The following is a 12,711-nucleotide window of genomic DNA, read 5'->3' on the forward strand; positions in this document are numbered from 1 at the left end:
CATCCTGCACAAAACTCAACTCGAAATGGATCAAAGACCTTAAAATCAGACGAGAGACCCTTCTTCATACAGAAGAAAAAGTAGGTCCAAATCTTCAACATGTCGGCTTAGGATCAGATTTCCTTAACAGGACTCCCATAGCACAAGAAATAAAAGCAAGAATCAATAACTGGGACAGATTCAAACTAAAAAGCTTTCTCTCATCAAAGGAAACTATCAGCAATGTGAAGAGAGAGCCTACAGAGTGGGAGAAAATCTTTGCCACTCATACTTCAGATAGAGCACTAATTTCAAGAATATATAAAGAACTCAAAAAACTCTACACCAAGAATACAAATAACCCAATCAACAAATGGGCTAAGGAAATGAACAGACACTTCACAGAAGAAGATCTACAAGCAATCAACATATATACATATATATATATGTATATATATAATTATAATGCATTAATGAAAAATATTCAGGATGCTTTACTTTTTTCAAAATTTATTTATTTTGATTCATTGTAAACAATCCCAATGATGTACCTCATAGAAACAGAGCAAGCAATCATGAAATTCATTTGGAAAAATAAGAGATCCAGAATAGCTAAAGCAATCCTTAGCAGGAAGAATGAAGCAGGGGGTATCACAAATACCAGAACTCCAACTATACTACAAAGCAATAGTAACAAAAACAGCATAGTACTGGCACCAAAATAGACAGGTAGATCAATGGTACAGAATAGAGGACACAGAGATAAACCCAAATAAATACAGTTTTCTCATACTTGACAAAGGTGCCAAAAACACACAATGGAGAAAAGATAGCCTGTTGAACAAATGGTGTTGGGAAAACTGGAAATCCATATGCAACAGAATGAAACTAAAGTCCTATCTCTCACCCTGCACAAAACTCAACTCAAAATGGACCAAGGACCTTGGAATCAGACCAGAGACCCTGCACCTTACAGAAGAAAAAGTAGGTCCAAATCTTGATCATGTCAGCTTAGGACCAGACTTCCTTAACATGACTCCCAAAGCACAAAAATAAAAGCAGGAATCAATAATTGGGATAGATTCAAACTAAAAACCTTTTTCTCAGCAAAGAAATTAACTTTAAGGAAAAGTGGAGAATAATAATTGCCATAATAAAGGGAAAAAACTAAGTTTTGAAGGTACGGAGAAAAAAGCTTAAGACTACACCAAAGAGTTCTCAGAACTAAATATTCAAGTTAACAATAAATTTAATGTCAGAATGGCCTGGAAGTAGGATGGTGATGAAAGAAGAGATGAAACAAATCTACAGATATAGAAAATACAGGGTGTCGTCAAGGAAGAGCAAGAAATTGGAACAAGGTGGGCATGAGAGGGAACGGGAGGGGGAAATGGGGACATGCTGTGTTACAGCACAGTGTCTTTCTGTTTTGGCTGCCCAGCTCAACTCCACCTCCTCTCTCTCAGAGCAGCACAGCCTCAAACTCCAACACTCCAGTTTCTGATGTTTAACCTCTTCACAAGGCCGAAGCATTCTGATCATGGTCCTCCCTTGACCCTGGTTCATGAGGAAGCACCCCACGACCTTTACACTGGCATCTCCTCAAGCATCTTCCCCACTCGTGCTCAGCATCTGCAGTCCTTCTTGTCACTTATCACCAAGGCTTTGTCAATCTGACCTCGACGTATCTCCAACTGTGCCGGGCCATGCCTCAGCATGCCCCAGTCTTCATACCAGTGGCCTCCATTGCCTCACGAGTCAGAGCACAGACCATTAACTTATTATTATTCCATTTTTCTCTAGTCAGTTCCAATCATACCTCTAGTTTCCCTATTTCCTATAATGATTTCTTTATCTCTCAGGCATCCAATTAGAAGTGAAAATGTTAGGCCATGTTCTCTTTTATCCTGAATGCCGAGTCATTCATCAAATTCCCAGGCTTTTGCCTTTTTAGTCCTTCAGTCTCCGCATGTCAGAACCTTGGTGTCCTAACTATTTCTGCAAGAGCCTTACCACAGTGACTAGCCCGTGTTGAATGCCAATTAATCCTAAGCGTGCTCATCATAACTTTCAATGCAAAAATTTTAAATGTCTTCACATTTATTTCCTCAGATATCAGAAGCAAATTTTTTTGATTGACATTTGAAGATCCTCACAATTTGATCCAACTCCATTTTCCCCTCTCTTGACTCCCTGCTCTCTGTAGTTTAGTCATTGTCCACTGCAAGCAGAGCCGTGGTGGCCATCCCATAGTGATAACGATTCCTCCTTACCTGTCAAATCCAGTGCCCCACTGTGCTTCTGGAACACTTTCCTAACTTCTTGATTTTTTTTTTTTTTTTACCTTCCCTACATAATCCATGTGACATTATTTTATGCACCTATTTTAAATTTTTTTTCTGTTATTTCACATTCACTCATTCTGTCTTTACAAAGTAGGGTCATGTTTTTTGGCTTTCACTCTGATTTCAAGTGTCTAACGTGATGATAAACAAGCCGTGGGTATTTTATAAGTAGTTATTGAATAATGAGCTAGAGAGGGAAAAAATGAATGGTTTGGAACAGGCTTTGTAGGACACTTATGTAAAAGGTGCTGTATAAAAAAGAACTATGCTGAATGCAAACTTACCAGAGAAGACACTAGGTATCTTGGAAAGAAAGCTTTTGACAGTACGAATAGGAATTCCATTTTTTTCATCTTGCATGCGTGCTATGACGTCTTCCATCTAAACAACAATAATAAAATAATGAAAACCTTCAGAAAGGTGAACTTTTTGAGAAAAACCAATTCTCATATCAATTTTGTACACTAGTTTTGCCCAACTAAGAACAGTGCCATTTTCTCACCTTTCTAGACTTTGTCTCATTAATATTTTAAATTTGGTTAACAGGAGATGGAGAAAATAATAAGAAAAATGGCCATTTGGGGGTACATTAAGCTACTAACAGCAATGTGCTTTGAATATCGCCTTTCTCCTGGCTTCACGTTCTTTGGTTATTAAAGTTGAGATAAAACAGTATTTCAGTTTTAAGTCAGAAACCACTGTCACAGCAAGTTTATACTTTATTAATGTTATCTCTACTGAAATAAAAGAAAATAGAAACCTCACAAGTATCTGCTTGGATTCCTCTTCAAGCCAGTGTTTCCATGATTTAGTTTAACATTAAAGTTCTACAACCTGCCTGGAAATCCAGAACAGATTGCCAGCAACTGCTGTTTCTCTTACCTAGGCACTTACTGGTATGAGATGAATCACACATGCATGAACACACACATACACACACAATAAAAAGTGAAAGCCATAGCAGAGGCTCCTGCCCAGTTAGTGTATTCTACTATATCTTTCTTTCGATCTTGTTAGTATACGTTCTTTTGCTTTGAAATTTTTTCACAGTTCTAAAAGGCTATACTTTACAAAGTCTACTGCAGCACTTAGTTCTAAATAACATGCATTCAGAACATAGCTCCAGACTTTCCTCATGTGTTCCTGTACCTGTGAGACACACATACACACAAAAATATCCATGATGTAGGATAAAACTTAAACCCATTCATCCAACTTACTCATTTCAGAATTAGTCAGTGACCACTAACTCTAGGTCAGATTTACTGATGGCTTCTCAGGACATCAAAATGAATATAATTCATTCCATCCTACAAAGTCTTCACAGTCCAGAATGAAAATCAAGGTAAAATTTGAGTGAAGTTTGGTGTTAGTAGCATTGAACTAGTGCCAATTTCCTGTTTTGATAATCATGTCCTGGTTATATAAGAGACAACCGTTAGGGACTTCTCTGTGTTGTTTTTGTTTCCTTTCTACCCCTTTCTGTAATTATAAAATGTCAAAGTAAAACGTTTTTTAAAAAGTCAAACTCTAAATTTCACAACAATGAATTATCCAATTCCCATCAACACAGCTTCAAAATGATTTTCAACTCATAAATCTAATTTGCTTGGAAAAGGGTCATCAGAGTCATAAGTGAGAAACAACTGGAAATGCAGTTTTAACATAAAATGGATCTGTATTTGACTCTTATCTCTTCTAATTATTATCCATGTAACTTTGAGTAAGACTTCCTCTAACTTCTCTAAGACTCAGTTTCCCCATCCATATAAGAGCGATAATACTATTTAAAATAACTCCTTCACAATGTTTTTTGTGGATCTGGTGTTGGTGTGAAAGTAGGGTAAAATATTTTATGGTTAAATGAAACAACATATATAAAGCCTAGTACAAAGTTAGGAAAACAGATATTGGACTTAGAATGTTTGCGTACACCCTGACAGCTGGGCATGTGTACTCTCCATTTCCATGTTTCTCTGAATGTGGAGAGAGCATCATTAGCACAAAGCCTCATCTTCCTTCTGCCTCCTAACTTACTCTAGGGGAGCTGGGTGACTTATCAGATGGTCAGGGATGAGCTGGGAATGAGAGATCAGCAGGTAGTGAGACCCACTCCTTTTCTCTTGGCTGGAAGTCCACATCCAAATCTGCAATGGAGAGCAACTTGCTCTGGTGAGCAAGCCAAGTGTGTTCAGGACTGGATTTCAAAATTAAAGGTTATTTGTGTACTTTAACAAAAGCTTTATCAGCAATCAAGGTGATTTGGTGATACCTATATGTGCCTTTCTCTTTGGTTGTGGTTCTCAGTTCCAGCAGGAAAAGAAGGTATTTCTTATGAGGCTTCTCAAGGCCCCAGCTATGATCAAATGTCCTACTTCTTGTGTAATAAAGATATCTATATAAAGAAAAATGAAAATAGATATTCTATCATGACTCTTTATGTTGTTACTATTTGCCCTTGATTCACCTGACACAATATTCTGAAATAAAGAATAAGCTGCTTTGCCTTGCTTGGTATCAGGCCTTAAGCCCTGTATTATCTGCTTAATGGTTTAAACCAGGCCGGATTAGACAGATATGGAGACCTCTCTGGCTCCCGCTTTAATCACCTCAGTGCCCAAGGCTGTGGCAATAATCACCTCTGCTTAGGGGCTGAATTACAGAGCACAGCAATGGTAGAGGTGCTTTCTCTGTAAAGCCACATCACCCCTCAGTTCACTGGATCCCAATGAGTCAAAACCAGGAGGCAGAAAACAGAAAGTGCCTTCTGTGGTTGTATTTGAAAACTTACCATTTTTTTCCTGAGTCAAAATTTCTACAGTAGGGGAAAAATAAACCAAAAAACTCTAATATAAAAATAGAATTTGTGTTCTCAACTGAAAATGTGATCATGGAAATGGATTCAACTGCTTCTATTTTTGTTCAGATGTGATTTATCCATGAAACTTGCCATGACCTAAAATAAGCAAAAACAAACAAACAACCAACAGCAACAGCAACAAAAACCAAAAGCAAAGACAAAGACAAAAAAAAAAAATCTGGTTTTCTAAAAACAAAAATCATTCGCAAAGGTCACATATAAAATATAAATCCATCCTATCCACTGATGGTACATGACACATTTACTCATAGTCTATTAATTTTTATGTTACTCATGGCCTTAACATGTCTGATTATCTGCTTTCCCATCACTGGTAACTGGGTGAGAGACAATGCCAAAAGTAGGCAAACTAGTAGAGCAGACAAGACAAGAGGGATATGAAACTGTAAAAAACAAATCCAAAGCTTTTTCTCAGCAAAGGAAACAATCAATAATGTGAAAAGAGAGCCTACAGAGTAGGAGAAAATCTTTTCCATTCACACTTCAGATACAGCATTAATCTCCAAAATTTATGAAGAACTTTAAAAACTTTACACCAAAAATACAATGAACTCAATCAATAAATGGGCTAAGGAATTGGGCAGACACTTCACAGAAGAAAATACACAAGCCATCAACAAATATATGAAAAAGCATTCAACGTCTCTAGTAAGTAGAGAAATGCAAATCAAAACCACTCTAAGATTTCATCTAACTCCAATTAGAATGGCTATTATCAAGAACACTAGCAATAATAGGTGTTGGCATGGATGTGAGGAAAAAGGCACACTCACATTGCTCGTAGAATTGCAAACTGGTGCAGCCATTCTGGAAAGCAGTATGGAGATTCCTCAGAAAATTTGGAATGAACCCACCATTTGACCCAGTTATCCCACTCTTTGGTCTATACCCAAAGGTAAACTACAATAACTCAGCCATATCAATGTTTATAGACTCTCAATTCACAATAGTTAGACTGTGAAACCAACCTACAGGCTATTCAATAGATGAATGGATAAAGAAACTGGGGTATATGTACACAATGGAATATTATTTAGTCATAAAGAAGAATAAAATTATGGCATTTGCAGGTAAATGAATGGAGTTGGAGAATATCATGCTAAGTGAAATAAGTCAATCCAAAAAAAACAAAGGATGAAGAGGATACACATGCATAATGTGTGTACACACACAGACATATCCTATACATACACATGGATGCACACACATAACCACACATTATATATTATACACACACATAGTTGTCCCTTGGTGTCTTTGGAGGTTTGGTCCCAGGTCTCCCTGAAGACATGAAGATTCACAGAAGCTGAAGTCCCTCATGTAAAATGGCCCAGTATTTGTATATAACTTAGATGCACAGTCCTCAGTCCCATATACTCTAAATCATCCCTAGGTCACTTACATACCTAATAACCTAATAAAATATAAATATTATGTATATAGTTGACACACTGTGTTGGTTTAGGGAATAATGGCAAGGAAAAGTCTGTACATGCTCAATTAACATGGAATTTCTTAGAATATTCTTGATCAACAGTTGGTTGAATCCATGGATATGGAACCCACAGGTACAGAGGATGGACTACATAGATATGTGTTCATAAGAAGTCACTGTGTGGTAATGAGGTATTCTACATTTTCATTCTCATAAGCTGGTTTCTGAGGCATGAGCGTGGGATAACGCAACGCAGGACTGCGGACAGGAGCTGCCATGCCTTGGCTCACTGAGGTTTGGTATGAATCTTATCCTTAAAAGAAGTTACAAGAGAAGTAGATAGTCTATAAGATTTCTTATATCCACAAAACTACTGAAGTCTAGAAATAATTATTCATGTGTAGAAGTGGGTAAGTGTCCTCACTAAGCTAGAGTCAACCCTCTGTCAGAGACACACAGGTGAAGAAATTAAATTAAACAGGACCTCCACACATGCATTTGCTTTCAATTGCCATCACATTTTAATTACAATGAAAATGAGAGCGTGCATGACGCGTGCCAGTGAGACCTTAGAACTGACCTGAGTTTAATCTCGTCTGGGATACTCATAAGCTACATGAACAAGTAAGATAATCACTCTCAGACTCATTTTTCCCATCTGTAAAATGGTGATAATAATAGTATACATCTTACAAGGGATGAGGATTAATGAAACAGTGCTAATGTAATACTTACAAAAAAGCATTCTCATCTTATCCTCATAATAGTCTTCCCTTTACTGTATTAGGAAGACCCAGGCCCTTTTGTAACCCAGATGCCAAGACAAACAGCTATAGTTAAGTGCCAAATACCTATTAGAATTTGTCAAATACTAAGTAGACAGAGATGCATGAGTTCTACTAACTTAGATTCCTTGTAGAAGACTGAGTTTATGTTGACCCTGGAAAGCTGCAGAATTTGATTAGAAGAAAAGCCAGGAGAAATATAGGTGCATGTAAGAAAGAACTAAGAACTATGTAAACTATGAAACAGTTATATTTAGAAGAAATGGGAAATGAGATTGCATTCACTTCTGGGAAAATGAAAATGTCTTTGCTCTCATATTTTCTTGACAAATTTGCCTCTTAAAGTTCTTTAAAAGAACAAAGAATTGAACTGAACTGAGTTTTCTTTGCAGAACTAATCTTTTATTCTACATAAACTAACTCACTATGTGTGATAAAAGTACAACAGCTGTCTTTTGCAAAGTAGCTTTGAGAATATCTATGGCACTGTGTGTTCAAACTATTTTGTAGCTGGGCTGATGGCACAGGCCTGTAATCCCAGTAATTTGGGAGGCTGATGTGAGAGGATTCTGAGTTATCTTGGACAACTTAATGAAATCTGTTTCAAGATGGAAAAAAAAAAATTGAGGGGATGTGGGGAGAGGGATAAGGTGGAGGGGGCGAGGAGAGAAATGAGGAGGAAGAGGAGTAGGAGGAGGAGAAATGAAAGAAAAAAATCATTTTTTATGCTTGCATTACAGAATCTTTCATGAGTTACTAGTAAACTTAGTAGGGAAAACATAGCTTTCTCTAAGATGTGAACTTATTGAGGAAACAAATCTGACCTTTCTTATTTTCATATTGCTAATATATAAAGTAAAAAAATAAATAAACAAATGGGGGGATATGCTACAGTTTTGTTAAAGGCTCACATTCAATTTTGATTTTTCTGAGAGACCCAAAGCAAAAGTTAATGGTTAATTAATTTAAGATTTGGCCTTGAGATATTTGAAATGTTTTTTTTTTTCTTTTTGTCTAACATTTGGTGCAAAAACAAGTTACACCAGAAATAGTGCGACTGAAGAGCTCAGCCTGTTGTACACTAAAACACTCTCATTCTGTCTGTTCCATTTAATGCAGAAATTCTTCAGCTTATATTAAAGGAATTTCTTCCTTCAACGCATCTGAGTAAATCTGTTTATGAAACTGTCTTCCTGCTTATAGATGTGACACTCAAGTTCACTGATGTGGGTAAGCTCTCAAGATGAAAGGCTCAATTGAACTCCAACAGGAATTCTTTTTCCAGGAATTCATAATTAGCCTTTCCTTTAGGATAGCTCACATGTCACTTCTGTGCTGGTGATGTATTTCAAACCCTGCTCAGGTTCAATAGTCCCTTCCCCGCACCCTTGGTGGAAGGAAAGAGGGAACACATTATGCAGGCACATCTTCAAAGAGTTACTAATTATTCAAGGGGGCCTCACCACATACTGATGAAAACAAAATCATTGCCTTGAAACTTTCTACTTCTCTAATGTTCTAAGCAACAATGGAAGTGTAATTCAATTTACTTGTAGCTATATTTGCCAGAACTTTATCACAATATCATTTCTACTGATTTCATTAAGCCAATAGCTTTGCTGAGACACTCAGACTGCAGGGGAAAACGCTGAAGTAAAGCTAAAACATTTTGTACTCTATAGTTCTGAAAGAGAAATGAATCAGTCAAAATTTCAAAGGAAGTTTTCCAACTTCTCATTGTAACCCACCATTAAGTACAGGCATCTGGAGGTATAAATGAAAGCCTAAATGGGCATATTGAATGGGCTTTTTCCTAGGTGAACATAATTTCAATTTATTGTGTGTAACATCATTTTAAGTGCTTGCTATGAAATGGGAGAAATGATCACTCAAGTGCTTCTTGGCTTTCTTAGGCAATTAGGTGGTGGCAGGTATTACATATTTTAAATCTGCCTGTAATTTTTTTTTCCTTCAGCAAGCCATTCTAAGGAAGAAACTGATTTGCACGTTGGAATTGAGCAGTGAAAGCAGGAAAGCAGAGAAAGCACAAGTTAGGCTCTAATGAAAGTTAAATAAGAATAATGAAATTAAAATTTGCAACACAAACTGTTTTTGCTGCAATAATTCAATTAAGGCTGCTTCTAATTCACATGATTTCTCTCCACATTACAGCTGGTGGCAGTCAGTATCTTAACTCAGAATTAATTACTCTTTTCATATGGAAAAGCTGTCATCTTCATGAATAAGTTTGACAAAAAATAAACTGGTAAAATATAGGTACATGTAAATTTTTCCTGGTTCATTTTGGTCATAGTTTTTTTTTTTTCCAAAACAAAAACTAATTTGAGATCTTAGAGATTTTATCTTTTTATGATTTTACAGAAAATAGAAGTAGATTCTTTTTATAATGTATGTATGTTCTTTTTGTTTTGTTTTTCAAAGTATTTCTTTCACCCATCTTGAGGAATATAACCTCTAATCAAGAGAAATACAATAGATAAATAAAAGAAAAACCATGATCATTGTGTTAGTATTACTTGGGTTACAGGTGGCAGAATCTAAAGTTAAATTTCAATCATTACAAATAAAGAAATGTGCTTAGAGAACTCAAAGAGGAGCATACGGGCAGCCCCAGGTACAGCCCACCTTCCGGACATTATCACTGCCTCCTCATTTTTTTTTTGGGGGGGGGGGGGGGGTGTGGTAGGCATTGAACCCAGGGCCTTGTGCTTCCAAGGCAAGCACTCTACCAACTGAGCTAACTCCCCAGCCCCTGCCTCCTCGTTTTGATGGCTCTTTTCTTCATCCAGATTCTTCTCTTTGGTCTCCAAGCAAACATGGTTTTCCTGTCTGATCTTTAAAGTCCAGGAACCTAAGGAGATGTGGTTTTGTAAGGCCCCCAAAAAGGAAACCCCAACTCTGTCCCATGGATGGACGGCAACCCCAATCAACCGCAGGAGGCGTCACTTGATGCAAACCGCAAGAGGTGTTTATTCCAGCGCGCTGGGACCCAACTCCAGGAGTCGAGTCCCTAGCAGAAAATCTTGTAGGTTTATAAAGGCAGAAACCATACATCGGGAGGGGTCGCACATGAAAGGGAAAAGGGGGACAAAGCTGCCGGGAAATTTCAAAGGGGGTCTGGGTTTGCTGATAACATACAACATGTTTCACAATGTTTTACAACAGGGCGTAGATTCTGGTCAATAGTTTCTGGTAATCCTACTGTTTGAGCACTATTTAGTCATCTAGCCCAATTTACTCTTTTACCCTCTGTTTGGGGCTATTTCCTGGAACAGCTTTTAGGGGCTTTTGCTCCCATCACTGGGAGGGTGACCTCAGGGAGTTAAGATAACCAGGAGGGTGACATCAGAGAGTTAAGACAATGGGCAGGAGACCTTAGGGAGTTAAGATAAAAAAATGTTCATTCTTTCAGTTTCTCCTCATTTCCATACCTGAATTTTGGGACAAAAACTCTAACAATGCTGGAGAGGGGAGGAGTTGAAGGTGGTGCTGAGCAGATCAAAGAATAAAAGACAAAGAGAGAGGTAGAGTGGAAAAAAACGTAAGAAAAACTGCCTGGGGTTGGGGGGAGAGTGGGACATGGTGGGGGAGGGGGAGTTTGAGAGAGCACACAGGAAGTGCACTGAGCAATGAGAGCCAGAGAAAGATAAAAATTAAAGCAGAAAAGGGCTTTAGGCAGACAAATGAACAACTGGAGGAGTTTTCACAGCTATAAAAGAGAGAAAGAAGGAAATAATGTGGCCAAACACACTACCTGGCTAATTACAGGTAATCTTTGCTGTGTAGTGTTTGCCAAGAGGTAGAAAATGCCAAAGGTGTTAAATATATGTGAAAGAGTAACTTGAGTTCTCAGAATTTTCTTGTTGCTAGGTGGTGTCATTTCTTTAACTTTCAAAAGGAGGATCATGCAGTAGAGTTAATCTCTGCTGCAGTCAGAGTTCAGGTAGGAGAGTGATCAACATCTCCTGCAATGTTGGGAAAAGACTCCTGGGGAAGATAAGGATGAGATGATTAAGCTGGAGGGTAGGAAGGATAAGGAGATGGAGAGGGAAGGAAGAGGCAGAACATAGGAATATCTTGGTCCCTTGCTTCATTCTTGGCTTCAAGATGGCAATGAGTAACCCTTTTGTGTATGAGGATGAATGGTGTTGGAATCCTTCTTCTTCCCCTCCACCTTCACGATTTTAATCTCTCTGAAAGTGTCTGTGTAGAGATTCTCAAACTTATTTCTACATTTGTTAATGTTTATAGGAGGCATTGGTTTGGACAGAGTTCCTGCACTAGGTCCAACAGGCCAATTCAAAGTGGAATTCTCATGCTGAAGTTCCATACCATGGAGTCAAAACTAAGTTATTTATCTGACCTTTCAAGAAATGAGGAGACAGAGAAGAGAGAGAGAGAACACCCAAATGCCCCCAAAGATCAGTTTTAGCCAGCATAAGGAAGTCCCCTCTGCTTTAACCTTTACAAGGAAAGGACCTCTGAATCAGTCAACCTGCATTTTGCTGTTTCTGCTTCCTTCAGTCATTTTCTGCTTATAAAGGTAAGCCTCATCCGCTTAGCTCACCAAGACATTCCTTTTATTTTATAGAACGAAGTGGTGCCCAGTTGTAGATGCACAAACAAAAGACAATTAAAATCTTTAAATTAAATCTGTTGTAATTTTTTTTTGACACCATCAACTTAGCTTGAAGTTCTCTCTTAAATGGACTTGATAGTCCCCTTTTCACCCACATTAATCTGCTCCATAGAAAAATCCCAAAATTAAATGGGAAATAAGTCTGAATATTTCACTGCTTATTTAAAACTTCCTTAGAATTGACAATCTCACGAACTCTCTGCAAATTAAGTGACTACTCCAATCTCACCACAGTTACTGGTGAAGTCTGTCATTTCAGCCTTGTAACTTGCTATTTCAAATGAATTGTGTTGGAATCCTTCTCTTTCTGCCCCTCCATCCTCACAATTTTGATGTTCTCGGGTTTTGAACATGACCAGCAGCTGATCAGTGCCTTGACTTCTCAAATACCATGACTTCGGCAGCTGCATCCTTTTTTCCATCTGTGCCTGGGGGAATCCAACTCTGTTTCTAGGAACCTCTTCTGACTCCGCTTTCTTACGGACGTCCTTCCTGATCCCTTCTCACTACCTCTCTCATCCAGACTGACGGTAATAATGGCTCCTTTTGAACTCATTAAGGCCTTTATTGCAGTTCTTTTCTGCCGTCCACTGCCACCCTTTTCCCCCACCACTTGTTTTTTTTTA

The 12,711-nt window shown here is 38.0% G+C and overlaps 1 protein-coding gene across 4 annotated transcripts in view; it reads right to left on the bottom strand.

The window, feature by feature from the left end:
* RGS7 (regulator of G protein signaling 7) overlaps nt 1-12,711 on the bottom strand; it is a 471,183-nt gene that overhangs the window by 240,340 nt on the left and 218,132 nt on the right. For 3 of the 4 annotated variants that reach the window (XM_079106140.1, XM_079106142.1, XM_079106141.1), the window contains exon 3: nt 2,609-2,705. The exons of the other annotated variant lie outside the window; for it this stretch is intronic. In XM_079106140.1, coding sequence (XP_078962266.1) covers nt 2,609-2,705 — 97 coding nt within the window. The remainder of the gene's footprint in view (nt 1-2,608; nt 2,706-12,711) is intronic. 4 annotated transcript variants of the gene reach the window in all.

This window comes from Sciurus vulgaris (assembly GCF_902686455.1).
Source record: "Sciurus vulgaris genome assembly, chromosome: 12".
Lineage (NCBI taxonomy): Eukaryota > Metazoa > Chordata > Mammalia > Rodentia > Sciuridae > Sciurus > Sciurus vulgaris.